The sequence below is a fragment of the Lissotriton vulgaris genome, unplaced genomic scaffold, assembly GCF_964263255.1.
Source record: "Lissotriton vulgaris unplaced genomic scaffold, aLisVul1.2 SCAFFOLD_1138, whole genome shotgun sequence".
NCBI lineage: Eukaryota > Metazoa > Chordata > Amphibia > Caudata > Salamandridae > Lissotriton > Lissotriton vulgaris.
In genome coordinates, this window is record NW_028244494.1 from 99,798 (window position 1) to 115,848 (window position 16,051).

Sequence of the window (16,051 nt, forward strand, 5' to 3'; positions counted from 1 at the left end):
GGTGGCTACAGGCAAACTGGGACGTTGAGAGATTCATGCGGACCCTCAACAAAGTATTCCGGATAGCACTGGTGGAACAGGCCGACCCCGAACAACGACTGCATGAATACTTACGGGAATATCGGGGCACTCCCCACTGCACCACGCAAAGAAGCCCATGGACCCTCATGTTCCAAGGGCCACGGAGAGACCTCCTCCCTACTGCCCCGGGCTGGACACCGCCCCCAGTGGAAGTGGAAGAGGCACAGGAACGGAGACGACAAGGAAATCAGAGAGCCAGCCGATGCAGAAGAGCAACTCCAAGAAACCTGAGCCAGGGAACCCGAGTCATCGTCCGGAACAGACGCCCGGGAGGAAAGTTCCAAACTCGATACGAGCCGGGCACTTGGACAGTAACATCTACAAATGGCACTGTGGTCACTGCTCAAAAGGGGGAAGAGGAAATATCACGGAACACCTCGAGGTTCAAGGCCCTACCACCAGAATCCAGACAACGCGTGGAGGCTGGGGAAATGAACACCGAGCCACCCTTGCCAGCGACTCCCAGAGAAGAAGGTCATACACCCCAAGAGAGCCAGGCGGAGGGATCTGAATCCGCGTCTGGGGCTCAAACCCCACTGACCTCCATCAGAGACGCACACCCAGACGCTGATGGTGGCAGGGCTAATGCCCGGAGATACAACTTGCGGCCCAACCCTCCACCGAGTCAGAAGTTGAAAGACTATGCCTGTTCGCTGAAGCCCTGAAGTTGTCATCAAGGGACACGCAAGTACTTGGGCATTGATATGTAGACTGTTTTCAGGATAGAACTGATTTTTCTTTTGTTGCGAAAAGTTTATATAGTTGGATAGGGATGTAATATTGGCAACGGTCTAGTTGCCCTACCCACCTCACGCGCACACACACACACATCCGCCGGCCAGGCGTGGCCTGCGGGGGCCAATAAAAGGAGGACGGGCGCTCGGGCACGTCACTTCCGACACGACCACTGGCGTCCGCCTCATTACTGGTGCTGCTGCGCGCTCTGCCCCTGCGCACCGAGCTGAGCCTCGATAGGCCTGAGGGACCCTATAGATCAGGGTACAACACTGTGCCTGGCCTATTTGAAATTGAAAATAGATGTTTGCCAGCAGTATTTGAATACGTCTGCGATAAATCCTGTCAGACACATTTTAATGTATTATGCAAAACATTACTGTCAAAGAAAAATATGTACAGTGCAAGTTTGTGCTAAGGTAAAGTACTACACAATCTATTGCTGATTGCTTTCAAATTACAATATTACAGACAGCTTTTAAAAATTGACATTGAAATACCGACTACACAAATCTGGGTATATGACCATTACTGGCGTCACAAAGCTGACATGACGCAACGCATCGCGCTCGTTCACCTCTCTGCATTTACCATAGAGGCTGCGCCAACTCAATCCATGATGTCAACATACACAATTCCAAAAGCTGCATTATCAGGGAGGGGCTGATTGACACATCCATTGAGCACGCCTACTTTCTAGGTCAGTAAAAGCAGAAAGGCCTCAAAAACACACATTCATACGTTTCTGGTGGCTACCAGAGTTCAGGCGGGTTATCTAAAGGGCTGTCTACGATAAATATGATTCAATTCATGATCCACTTAACGCTGCGTCACCCTCAGACATGCATGACTTGGTACCTCCGAGGAGGGCGCGTGCACTCCGTTCGCTTGAACAGTTACACACCTGGCGCGCTCCGGTTTCACTGTTGTGGCTCATCCTCTCGAGCACAGGCTGCATTTTCTTGAACGTATCAGGCTGTTTTGAATTCAGGGAAAGTATCTCTGTTTTTGAAACACAATGGACCCCGTGCTGCTCCCCAAGCCTGTCTTTTATTATCTTGAAGTGTTCAGAAGAGGTGTTTCTATGGCCTGTACTGCCCGCCCCAAGGGCACACTTTGGAGAGATGTTATCAGTGTCTCGCACGTGGTCTCTCTCTTGCACTGAGGAGTCACAAGGAGCAGTGCTTTGATACTTCATCCACTTACTTGACCTGAGTCCTGCAGCCAAACTTTGCTCCAATCGGTTTTCGACTTTGGGCTTTTCGGCAGATGCTTCACCAATGGCATTTCTCATGGAGTGTCTCACTGGCTGGCCATACAAACCGGATTCGAGTGCACAAAGACTGTGGTGCGGTCCATCTTCACAGTCCACCTCGGGGTCAGAGGTTATGCCAATATGTCCACCAACAGATGGTGCAGTGATGACTGGCACTAGCGTTCGAAACCTAGGGGTTAGTCCTGAAATAATGTAGTTGTCATCCTCCAATTTCTCAAATGTCTCAGGTTCTGAAATATAAAGTTCAAAACAAGTCTTAATATGTTTTATATTAACACCAACCACCACTGCCAGTTGAAAGATAAGATACCTATTAGGTTCAACTACCACAGAACTTACACACATCACTTAAAGAATAATCATTAGTGAATCTATCAATCTTCAACTCTGGTGGTCACATCACTGCTGATACAATAGCTATTTTTTTCCCCAAAAATATATTTACGACGTAAAAAATGATGGTACAGTATATTTCCATACCTTTTTACGCTATATCAAGATACTTATGACTATTAGTAGTAACTATTCGTCCAATCAGCCACTAACCCAATACTTATTTCCTATGTTACACTGGCACTTGGACTTCATCCTTGTGAGAGTTACATTCAATGAATTACTATAAGTGTGTTTAAGAATCAGATTCCAACTAGCCTTTTGCTCCTTTTAGCTCATTTATTTCACATTCAAATAGTACGTCTGTACATTACATTTTCCATTCATGTTTTACGGTTCACAAATTAACCTATAGAATGCACCATTAAAATAATATCACACTACGATATAAATTTCCATAAAAAACAAAGGGCTTTAGAGATGGGCACATGCGGGACATCTGTCAAAAATGACGAATGTCCCCCTGCTGTACAAAAAGTGGCATTCACCACCACTCCGCCAAACTCTAAAAGAAGTCCCAAGATCCATAAAGTGAAGAAGTGCAGCCCACATTTTTTATGCCCTAAAAAATATAAAACACCAAGATTTATATCAGAGAACTCATTCCTTGTGGGGACTCTGCATAAAGTCGGGTGATACCAGACATGAAGGACACTTCACCAGACATAAGATAGATATCAAGATGGCTTAACGTTTGAAATTAAATGCCTTGTGCCTCAATTGAGAGGTTATTAAATACAGAGGTTAGGTTAAGCTCACAAATTAATGTTCTTATATGTAAAAAAAAACACATCGATTCCAACTGGTTTTTAGCCACGATGCTCGGAACCCGCAATGCTGTGCAACTTAGCTAAAGTTAACAAATAGAGAAACAATCAAAAGCCTTCACAGCCACCCACATCATTTTGCAGGTGTGGGTGCACACCATGCAAGCAGGTACTTTTAACATTTCTTTTTAGTTACTGATACAAGATGGATTGGTAACTAAAAAGAAAGTAAAACGTGCCAAATTGTTAACCAACATGGGGCAGTGTGGGGGGGGGGGGACACAACACAGGTGGGAGGTGAAATGGAGGAAGCAACTGGGTGGGAAGTTTGCATTGGGCGGAAAAGCAACAGTTGGGCGGCCAGTAGTGAAAGCAACAAGAAGGTTGGCGGAAAACACCATGGAGGGAGTGTGGAGAAGCATTGAGGAGAAGCACACTGGCGAGTGAAAGACAGAAGATGCCTGCCGAACAGACTAAAAGAGACAATGCTCCATGGGAGGGACAAACATGATTGATAAGGTGAGACATGATTAAAAAGCAGGTAAAGGAGAGTGACCAGGAAAGCCAACCAATTGTGGGTAATGGGCGGGCACCAAGCCTCTTTATGTTCTTGGTAAACCACAACATGCCTCACAACAGACAGAGCATGTCCATTGTAGTAGGCTCGACCTAAAAAGCGGAGGCCTACCATTGCATCCCCAAATTATGATAAAATGTGCACCTATCTACTCCCTGTCCAACTTGCTCATAAATTGAAAGGTTATTAAATTATGGGGTTGATTAGGGTCATTATTGCCTCTCTCTTAGCTGCATGGTAACCCCTACATTCCAAAGTCTTCAAAGAGAGGCATACAGGGGAATATTAAGAGAAAGCCTCAACATAGCCTAAACACATTTTGAAAACATTGAAATCCATGTATCTCCTCTCTAGGGTGCACAAAGATTCGTAAGGAAAAACAAACCCAACACTTAAAACAATACAGGCATGGTCACTCTTATTTGCAGTAACAACATTCAACATAACTCTTCTTTCTCACCAGCTTTCTAAGACCTGCAGTATTCACCTTTACATTACAATTATCCTACTCAAACATACTCATATAAGAATGTATGACATTACAACGCATGCCTTTACCATGTATGCCTTTTCCATGTAGCCTTTACCATGCAGATGTCTTTACCACACATAATAATGATATGTAAGGGAAGTAATACAAATACATCAATTATATATATATATATATATAACTCCCAACCTTCCTTTACTGATACCCATCTCTACACATTAAAATGACCCTTACCTCCATTTACCATGGACCACCGCTAAACACAACAAGCATTTACAATGCAACGGTCTCGCCTTTGAAAAAGTTAGAGCTATTGGCATTGTAAATGACAACATTTTTATTTATGTGTTGGTTTTGAAAACAGATAAATAAATGGCACTGCCATTTACAATGGCAATAGCTTAATCTCTCGCAAATGCCACACACAAACACACAGACCCACACAGAGTCCCACACACATTCATACCTACAGAGCCACACGCCGAGCCACACGCACACACACACACATACACACACACACACACAGAGCCACACACACACATACACAGAGCCACATACACAGACACACACACGCCCCCCCCCCCACCCTTCCCCTGTCGGGACGCACCCTCCAGGGCCAGCATGGACGGGAAGTCCTTGCAGTTGGAGATGCCGGTGGAGTCGGTGATGCAGGTCTTCCACAAGTTGGACCAGAAGGTGGCCGTGGTGATGACCGTGTCGGCCATGCTCGACACCTTCCAGTAGTCAGTGGGCAGCGTGGAGCAGACCAGCACCCAGCCCGACAGGGCCAACAGGAAGGCCACGATCTCCCCCGCCGTGCTGGCCATGGTCACCAGAGAGGGTCACAGGGCACAGGTGTCAGAGCAGAGGGCACGGGTGAGGGCAGAGGGCACAGGGGTAAGAGCTGAGGGCAGAGGGGTGAGAGCTGAGGGCACAGGGGTAAGAGCTGAGGGCACAGGTAAGAGCTGAGGGCACAGGAGTCAGAAGCGAGGGCCTAGGAAGAGCTGAGGGCACAGGGCAGGGTAAGAGCTGAGGGCACAGGGGTAAGAGCTGAGGGCAGAGGGGTAAGAGCTGAGGGCACAGGTAAGAGCTGAGGGCACAGGGGTAAGAGGTGAGGGCACAGGGGTAAGAGGTGAGGGCACAGGGGTAAGAGCTGAGGGCACAGGGGTAAGAGCTGAGGGCACGTGTAAGAGCTGAGGGCAAAGGGGTAAGAGCTGAGGGCACAGGTAAGAGCTGAGGGTACAGGAGTAAGAGTTGTGGGCACAAGGGTAAGAGCTGAGGGCACGTGTAAGAGCTGAGGGCAAAGGGGTAAGAGCTGAGGGCACAGGTAAGAGCTGAGGGCACAGGAGTAAGAGTTGTGGGCACAAGGGTAAGAGCTGAGGGCACAGGGGTAAGAGCTGAGGGCACAGGGGTAAGAGCTGAGAACACAGGGGTCAGTGAGGGCACAAGTAAGGGCAGAGGGCAGCGTGGTGAGGGCTGGAGTCCTGGGTTGAGGTCAGAGCGCCCAGGTGCCAGAAGCGAGGGCCTAGGAAGAGCAGAGGGCAGAGGGTTAAGAGCTGAGGTCAGAGGGGTAAGAGCTGAGAGTACAGGGGTAAGAAGTGAGTGAGGGCCCGGGGTGAGATCAGATGGCAAAGGATTTAGAGCTGAGGGTACCTGCGAGGGCAGAGAGCAACGTGGCTCGCAACTTTAAGGAATGCCTGGAACGTTGGAGTCCCGCTCTGGGGACTCTGAATCAGAAACTGCCCAAGGGCCTCTCACGGGCTCTAAAACAATAATGCCCCAGGATGCTGTGACGGAATGATGGAGCGGCCCTCTGCCCTCCGGGGCCGCTCTAGAACCACTGCTGAGCCCCCCAGATGCCCACACACACCGGGCTGCTTTGGAGCGGGCTCCTCGTCGTTCCCGCGCTGCTCCTCGAGGTGGTGGCTCCCTTCACTGGCTGCGGGGCTCTCCCTTTACTCTGGGAGCCTCGCGGCTCTCGCGGCTGGACTTCTATCACTCCTCTCACTCCCCGGGGCTCTCCCACGCTCTTGGGAGCCCTGGGGGGAGGGGGGGGGGAGTTGCGGCGGCAGTATCTCTACGGACACTGCAGCTTCCAGAGGAGGCGGGTTGGGCTCCCAGCCTCTTCCTGTGGTCCCGCAGTCCCGCCCTCCGCCTGCCTGACTTCCGGTTCGGGCGCCGGGGACAATCTCGGGCAAACGACCGCACCCGGAACCACAACGCGAACCTGAGCGATACTACCGCCGAGTGACTCCCCGCACTACGGGGATTCTTCTTCTCTGCTACGAAAATCTCTACACTACCTCCATCTTAAACACGTGGATTTAGATACTCTCCCGAGTTCTCTATCCCTGAGGATTTGTAATACACAGCGGTACTACTGACTAAAGAATCTCCACATACCAGTTGGAGAGGATCATAATTGAAACTACAAGTCGTAATCCGACTGACACTGTAAACCCGGTCTCGAGCGGAGCCGGGTCGGAAATATAACCGGCACCGCGACCTGTGGTTATAAACCTTTGACCTATAGCCCTGAGGAGTCGCGGAAAAGTGTGTTTTCTTGCGACGAAACACGTGTCGGCTGGCTTTTCTAGGATCAATAAAAGAAGATCCGAAACACTGGTGGTCTAATCCTTCGCCTATGACAAATGAACTTTATGTCCATTGAGACATCTGTTTTTTGCTTGAACTTTTACTTAAGTGTGCAACAGGTTTTGTTTCTATTGTATGTAGTGTGTCCTCCAGGCACACTTTGAGGGGTTACAGGGAATTGCCCCTTACCTGCATGCACCTTCTGCTTTATAGCATTCTCCTGTGCGTCAATCCAAGCAGTGCGCCCAGTATTTCCCTCACACCTAAAACCCTGTCCTTTGCTGCCAAACGAGGGTAGGCACCCTCTCTAATTTAAATATAAAGCGAGCACTCGCTCGGGCAATAAAAAAGAAATCGCTGCACGGTCCCTGGCGGGGTGGGCACTCGCCAGGGATTCCAAACTTGGCAATTAGCGAGGAAAATGCCGGGTGTGCACCGGCTATGAACAGAAAGCGCTGAAGACAAGTACAGTGCTTCCAGGCGCTTTAGAGAAGAAATAAAGCTCTCCCAGCGCTAAAGGCACAATAAAGCGCATCCGCGATCTGCCCGCCCAAGCTCCATGAAAAAATGGCGGCCGCAAACATCCTGATCAAAAAAAAAAGAGGAAACACCCACAATTGGCCACCTCTTCATGACGAAACAAAGGGGGCAGGGCTTTAAAAAACACAGAAACGCCCACGAATCTGCTTCAAGAATGAGTGACATTATTCTCTTCCAATGGCTAGCCTCCATTTATGGAGCTAGCCAATGGAAGAGAGAGTCGGGTTCAACCCCAGTAACTGAAAAACAAAATTTCTCGAGCTGCGCGACATTGCTGCGCAGTGTACGCCAGTCGAGACCTAAAAATTACCCTTAGCTCCCTTTAACACTGTCCACCTCTAAACCCTAAAATTACCCTTACCGCCCTTTGCCATTGACTACCCCTAAATAGTAAAATTACCCTTACCTCCCTTTACTACTGCCCATCCCAATACCCTAAAAGTCCTCTTACCGCCCTTTACTTCTGGCCACCCTCAAACCCTAAAATTGCCTGAACTCCTGTTACCACAGCTCACCACTGAACCGTAAAATTACCTCCCTACCTCTGTTTATAAATTGTGTTATTTAATTCTCTCTCTCTCTCTCTAGAGGGTGGTTTATCACGTCCCAACTCTAATTCTCTCTCTCTCTCTTGCTCTCTCTCTCTCACATGTACGAGATCATGTACTGAGAGAGATACAATTGCAACTAAAATTGTCCATAATACAATTTATTATTTTTGTTTTTCATTCCATGTTCAAAACATTTCGACAGAGTCCATCTCCGTTGTTTTCAATCATCAACTTGATAAATAATCTTCTTTAACAGAAACAAAGACAAACAGCCAAGCCAAGGCGTGTATCGCGAAAACAATTTGCTTCTTCAGGGCTTAAAATACACATACAGTTAAATGAGTTATAAATTCCAGTTTGTTAAGCATCACTTCCAACAATCAGTATTCCGCGGTACCTAGGTAAGATAGTCTTTTTTCATTGGAGGGAGGCTACAGCCTTTACGATTATTGGGAAAGATACTGGAAGGAATACTGATTGTTGGCAGTGGTGCTTTTATTTATTGTTTTTTTTAAATACCCCCCTCCCCCCCATCCACTCCCCCACTAATTGCCCTAGCAGCCGCAAGTGGATTTATCTCATTCCCTGCATAACCCATATGGGGAAGTCTTGGCCCAGTTTATTTTATAGCACAATTTACTGTTTAATGTGGATTTCCTTAGAAAAGGCTCGATGCCCCCTCCAACCTTTATGGGCCGAGGTGGCGGCTCAATCATTGATTTTATTTTGTTTTCCTCCAACTTATCCTCTTTTGTGTTGGATTCATCACTTTTGTCCTGCAAACTTAACGACCACAATCCAGTCATCATTTGTGTTTTCTCTATTAATATTACCATTGACCCACCTGCTCCTGTTAGTTCTGATGACATGCATTTCTGTAAAAATAAGGGGATATGTACAAAGTGGAAATACAAACCCTGAGAAATACCTTGCCAATTTAGTAACTGAAAAGAATAAGGATGTATCATGTTGTCTCTCTGAATCAGCTGAACCGTCCATTTTCCTGGGCAGTTTTAATGTTTTGTGTACATCTATGGCTAGCCTAATGACTGTTAGTTTAGTGCTATACCCTCTCTCCATCGCTGGTTTAACCATGCTTGTTCAACTGCCTCTAAAAACCTGAAAATGGCAATTAAGTCCTCATCTAGGAACATCAAGGAATTTAAGTCAGGCAGGAGGGCTTATAATGCAACACTCAATAAAATAAGGAGGGAAGTAAGAAAGAATGAATGGGATGACCTACTCTCAGCTGCTAAACTTAGAGACGTAAAGACATTTTGGGACGTGATAAACCACCCTTATTTTTCGAAAGATAGCATTCTCAATATTATATGTCATGTCTCCCCAGCTGACTGGCTGTCCCATTTTTCCCGCATCTTCGAGGACACTTCCTATAAATCCTCTGATTTCGTTTTTTTTTTAATAACAACAGTATAGCAAGAACATCCTCATCCAGCTGAGCCTGTTAGCACTACTCTCATGTTTTCCATAGATATGACTGATGTGTGGCTCAATGATTAGAGCGGCAGACCCTGATGCAGAGGTCTAGCCCGGGACCAGGGTTCAATTCCCCGCGTTGGCGGGTCTTGGGCTCAAAAAATTCCACGGACCTGATAATTCTCGCCTCGGTGCCTATTCCAATCATGGAGTCCCACTCTGCAACTCTGGGCAATAGCTTGCTTAATCTCCACAACGGCCCCCACAACGCTAAGGATGCCTGGCCTCCACCTTGGGGGTGCCCAGGAGTGGACGCCTCACAGGGAAAGCCAGGATGGGTTCCACAGCGGTATTCGTACAAGCGCCTTGAGACCCTTGCGGGTGAGTAGTGCGCTATACAAGTATCAATTTACATTTACTGATGGAACTTTTGCTAGTTTAAGGCCTTGGCCCTAACGGGGGCACAATTGATGTGTTTAGGCACAACACTCCATTTTGGGCCCCTTGTCGACTAATGTATTCCGTGCCCTTTTCCATGCAGAAATTCCAAGCTCTTGGAGAAAATCTACTATAGTTCAGATCTTCAAGAAGGGTGCTAGAGGAGAGTGAAGATGTTATCGTCCAATTTCGTTTCTGGACTCTTCTGCAAAAATTCTAGGGTGGGTGACCCACAAGAAGCTAGAGGAATGGGCGAAAGACAGGGGCTTCCTCTCCGAACTGCAGTATGGCTTCAGATTGGGCATGGGCACAGTAGAACAGTCCCTCAACCTGCTCCTGATCACAGGGAAGTAGGTTAAGGACAGGGGAGGCTCGCTCAATCTTGCCTTCATGGACCTGTCTCGTGCGTTTGACCTCATGGACAAGGGCGGGTTGTGGAATTTAATGCCCAAAGCTGGGGTCGATATATGCCTGCTTGAACTTCTCACGAGGCTACATTGGGACACTTTTCCAGGCTTGCTTTGGTCCCGATGGGGAGTGTACGCTCACCTTTAAGGTGGACAAGGGTGTCAGGCAGGGGTGCATTCTTGCCCCCTTCCTCTGTCTCTTTTATATTAAGTCCCTGGATCTTACTCTGCAGCATACAGGAAAAGATGTGCCAAGAATAGGGGGATTGACCTGTCCCAAAACTCCTGTATTCTGACGATGCTGTATTATTGTCGCGTATTGCCAACAAGTTATAGTTGTTCCTGGATTCTTTCATGACAAACTGGAAGCTCAAGTTTAACCCCAAAAATTCTTTTATCATGACCTACCATCCTAGAAATACCCCCCTCGTGCAGGTTCACCATGGACAACACTGTTATCACGAAAGTCTAAAAATGTAATTATTTAGGGATCCTGTTGGACACTAATTTTAAATGGGAAACACTTCCGGAATTGAGAGGGCTTAAAACGGTTAGTGCAACTGGGGCAATTTTTAAATTCGCTAGAAAACTAAAACAAAAACCCATTGTAGACCTCATCTATCTTTACAAACCTAGATGTTTCTCTCTGGGTACTTATGGGGAGGGAGTCTGAGAGTATTCAAACTGCGGCCATCTACAAGCAGCTGCAAATAAATTCCTCTCCAGACTGTTGGCTATTCCAAAAAGTACCTCTAACATTACCAACACCCCTCCAGCTTTCCGGGACCCGACCTGAGTTGCTAATTGACCGAAACAGGAGATTGAATTTGCATGCCCAAAACTTAGGGTCCTCTTTGTAGATTGCCTGCAGAATGCCATTTGGCCCCGACGCACTATCTTGCTTGCTTTTCTTGATTATTTGAAATATTCGGCAATCGTCATCTGTCCACATTGATTGACCCATGTCTTCCTGGCGATTGGTCATGCCATTGGTGCTAGAAACAGCCATGCTTTCCTGGTCCATAACTCTTGGTGTTTCACATGCAGTTTTTGACTTTATGCATTTGGAGTAGAACTCTGTTAACCCAAACAATGACCTTACATCATCTTTAGAACTTGTAGATGGTGCTAAGCGAATTGGCCTCTATGATGTCAGGTTTGGGTTTAATTCCATCTTCACAAAGTACATGTACCAAATATGCAACCGAGGTAACACCAAATTAGCATTTTCAGTGTTTAACAGTTAGGCCATTTACACGTAACCTTCCTCCAGCGCATGATTATGGTCTGTTTTGTTATTGCCAAAAACGAGGATATCATTAAAGCAAACAGAATTTTTAAAATCACCAAAGATGTTATGCATAATGCGCTGAATCACAGCTGCTGCTGAAGCGAGGCCAAAGGGCATCCTTTTAAATTGAAAACAGGCAAATGGTGTAATAAAAGTAGTATACTTTTTACAACTGTCGTGTAGCACGATCTGATGATAGGCAGCTGAAAGATCAGTGCAGAGGGAAAAATGTTGCTTTACCTACCGGTACCAATGTTAACATTTTGCTAATGCGAGGTAAAGGAAATTGATCGATAACAATATTATTGTTGAGATGGCACAAATCAATGCATAGTCTGATATTACCATTAGTGTGTCTCGCGACCACAATGTGAGACACCCACTCTGAAGATTCAATTTTTTCTATCATATAATTCTTAACTAGCTTATTGAGTTCTTTTTTCACTTCATTCCTCACCATTTTAGTAATATTTCTCACCTTGTAAATTTTAGGATTTTAGGACACGCATTTTCTTTCGAATTGATCTTGTGCTTGAAATTGACGAATTCCCCAATGCTATCTCTGAAGACCTCAGGAAACTTATTTAACATATCCTTACCACATTCATTGTACTCACCAACAACCATGGCAAGAACAGGACTGTTCGGATTCAATATAATTTCGAGTTTTCCCTATTCAAACCATCCTAAAACCGAGGGTCCTTGTTTAGAAACATACAATTTAGCTACACACTAATGGTCTTTAAACTTAAATACAAGGGTACGAAACAAATTATTTCTATCCTCTCTCCTGAATATCCCTCCGAATTGATGTCAGAAGGTTCTAAATTAGCTCCCAGTTTTCCTTCAAACTTGTATTTCCACACGTTCTCATTCACTATGGAGTACTGGGATCCAGAGTCAGCATAAATTTGCACTTCCACTCCCTTAATCATGATGTCACATATAGGCTTTTTTTAATTACAGTATTATCAATGTTCAAAATCACGGGTGAAGCATCTCTTATATTCAACAGAAACGACCTCTCAGCTTCCGTGTCTTTGCTCTCACAATCACTCTCGTATGACTCACCCTCTTCAACACACTTAACCTTATTGTTCCCACCCTTCCTGCACACCTTTGCAAAATGTCTAATGACACCACACACAGCACACTTTGGTTTGATGGCCAGACTACTTTTGTTGTTAGCCAAATGAAACTTGCTATTGCATTGGTAACATTTAAACGTATTCTTTTCAGAAACAACGTTACGATCTTTTGTCATCCCCGTTTTTTTCTTGTTGTAACTGTCCAATTTCACGCCAGCACCCCATACTTTAGCCACTGTACCATTATTTTTACTATTATCCTCCACTTTTACTTCTTTAGCGCTTCTACTCAACATCTCTGCCTTTCTCACTATAGCCAAGATATTATCAAGTTTAGAAACGCCATTCACCCAGTCTATCTTGAATGGCGGGATCTCTCATATGCATTACCACTTGGTCTCTAATAAAATATTCTTGTAGCCCTACGAACTGGCAATCAAGAGATAACGTTCTTAACACAGATACATAACTGTCGACTGACTCATCAATACTTTGCTTTCTTTGAAAGAATTTGTACCTTAAAATGCCAATACGGGGGCGTGGCTTAGCGGGCGACGATGGCGGTCGCAGCTTTCTAAAGCTACCGCCGGCCCGATACATATACAACCTTTTATCCTGGCCCCCCGGACCCGCACTGCAGACCAATTGCGGGGCAAGGGTGACAGAAGGTGCTGAGAGTCCTCCGGTGCGAGAAGCGGCGCTCCTGGACCGTCCGGTGCGGCGGAGTCGCCGGCGGCAGCCTGCGGCCTGGTCCTGGGTTGCGAAACCGGGGCCTCGATTTTGGCGCCTCCTGGCAGAGGGGCTTGTACGCGGGCCGGCCGCATGGCAAAGATACCTGGGCCTGGAGCCTCCTGGGGTTGGCGGAGTGGCAGACGAGCCCCTGGTTGTCTAGCCGGTTGCAGAAGTGGTGACCAATGCACGGAGGACGCCCGAAGGGCGCAGCGGCCTACATCGACTCCGGGCAGCCGGGGCCTCGAGTTTGGTGGTTCTTGCCAGCTGGGGCTAGCGTGTGACTCTGGCTGCGACTGACCAGCGGCGGGGCCTGGGGAGCTGAGACCCCTTGTATGTGGCCTTATTAAGACGACTGAGCACGACGCTAAAGTACTTCCTCTGGTGGCGGACTGGTGGGCAGTCAGACGGACCAGCAAGGATCGTGCCCGTGCCTGGCGCAGCCCTGAAGCAGTCTACGAACAGTGAGTGACTCCCCTGGGGCCCCGGTTTTGGTGCTATCAGCTGCTGGGCATGGGAGGACGGCTGCTAGAGTGAGTGAGGCCCGCAGCACCCGGCAACTTTTTGCAGAGCGGCCGGAGGAAGGTTGGCCGCGAGACCACGGGACCACGAGGCGGCCGGTGAGGTGGGTGCAGACCGGGGGCCTGATTGAGCCTGGCTTGCGGCACCTGTCCTAGCTTCGACCAGGGAGCCAACCCGGTACAGGTGGTAGCGGTGTGAAGGACGTTTACATTCAGGAGCAGAAAAGACGCTGGGTTGGCCTACATTGGACGTTATTGGAGGTGCGAGGGATTTACGCTAGTGTAAATGCTCATAATATAGCAGCACCAGAGTCGACTGCAGCCATGACCAGGGGTGGTAGCGGTCCATCCAAACAAGGGCCCATCGATAAATTCACGGGGCCCAGTTGGGGGCCCGGAGCATCGGGAGGAGGTCATGGAGCGGGGCCGGACAATGCGGCGCTCATGGCAGCGATCACCCAGTCCAGGGACATGCTGGACACCAAGATTGGGGCAGTGGGTGCTGATGTGACCCTGCTGCGTCAGGACCTATGGAATGCAGTGGCACAAAGTACGGAGACGGAATCCAGGATTTCGGTGGTGGAAGACGACGTCGGGACCCTGAAGCAGAAAATGGCGGCGATGGAAAACATTCAGAAGGGCCTTGCGCTCCGTGTGGAGGATGCCGAAGGGCGCGCACGCAGAAACAACCTTCGCTTCGTTGGTTTTCCGGAGAGGTGTGAGAAGGGAAACATGGAACAGCTTCTATCCCAGTGGTTGGAGAGCTGGCTACCCCCGGGGGTTCTCTCCAATTGCTTTGTAATTGAGCGTGCTCATCGGGCCCTGACACAGAGGCCACCGGAGGGCGAGCGGCCCAGACCAGTGATAGCTAGACTTTTGAATTACCATGATAGGGACGCTATCTTACGGGAAGCAAGAACCAGGGACTCCATTTGATTCGAGAATCAGAAGATCATGATCTTTCCTGACTACACCAGGCTAGTGCAGCAACAGCGACACTCCTTTATAGCCGACAAGGCGAAAGTGCGGGGTCTGAAAATCCAATATTCCCTGCTGTATCCAGCCCGCCTGCGGGTGGTCTTCCAGTCGCGGACACACTTCTTCGATACACCTGAGGACGTCTTTAAGTGGACTGACGAAACAGTGAGGATCAGGCCGCATGCCCAACCGGGACTGGACGGAACCGGAGGTCCAGATCGCGGAAAAGATCCACTTCCGCCAGTGGGACAGAAGATAGTGGAACTATAGACTCTGATCACTCTGTAAAGGACCATTGAGGGCCTGGGGAGAACTGCGCTTATCTGTTGATGCCACAGGCTCCGGCTGAAGGGGGTCGCGCGTCCAGGTCCCATCGCTTGGATGCATTAACACTGCCTATGTTGCCAGTTCTAAATGGTGCCTTTTGCATGTGTGGTATTGCGGGATGGGGTTCGGGAGGTTACTAAATAGGGGCCACCAACCTCCTACTAGAGTGGGAGTTGACTGGGGGGGGGGGTGTTTCTACTGTTTTTGGGGGGTGTTGGGATCCATTGGTATGGTTGGCCTTGGAACCTCTGTTTTGGGCCCGAGGTTGCCCATGCCGCGAAAGGTACTTCAGAGTTCTATGAGGTATAGGGGTGGGGGGTGTGGAGTGAAGGGGGGGCAAGGGGGGGGAAGGAGGGGAAGGGCTGGGGCTGGATTGGGTTAAGGTAGGTCGGGGTGTTGGTGTTGTTGTGGGGGGGACCTGGGGTAGGTGGGGGGGACTGCACGTGATTTTTTCTGATTTACTGATGACGGTACTGAGTGTGTGGGTGTGGCGCAGAGGGCCTACTTGGTTAGTCCCGTTCGATTATGGCTGAAGTGTCTCCAGCGCTCCCCAGTGAGTCCATGAGGGTGGTAACCTGGAATGTCAGGTGGATGCTTGACAAGATTAAACGGGGGCGATTTTGCGATGGGGGAAGAGGGAGGCTGCAGATGTGCTATTGCTACAAGAGACACACATGATGGGATCGAAGGTGCTTAGTCTACAGAGGTTTGGCTACCAACAAGTCTTTCATGCCGGGTTTTCTAGGGGGTCCAGAGGCGTTGCTATCTTGATTCATCGCAGGTTGGCCTACGTCCACGAGAAGCAGTGGGCAGATCCACAGGGTCGCTAC

At 48.3% G+C, this 16,051-nt stretch overlaps 1 protein-coding gene across 1 annotated transcript in view; it reads right to left on the reverse strand.

The window, feature by feature from the left end:
* LOC147667214 (5'-3' DNA helicase ZGRF1-like) overlaps positions 1–16,051 on the reverse strand; it is a gene marked incomplete at its 3' end in the record, with an annotated part of 340,063 nt that overhangs the window by 96,947 nt on the left and 227,065 nt on the right. Inside the window, exon 13 of the mRNA XM_086948844.1 lies at positions 1,721–2,322. Coding sequence (XP_086804970.1) covers positions 1,721–2,322 — 602 coding nt within the window. The remainder of the gene's footprint in view (positions 1–1,720; positions 2,323–16,051) is intronic.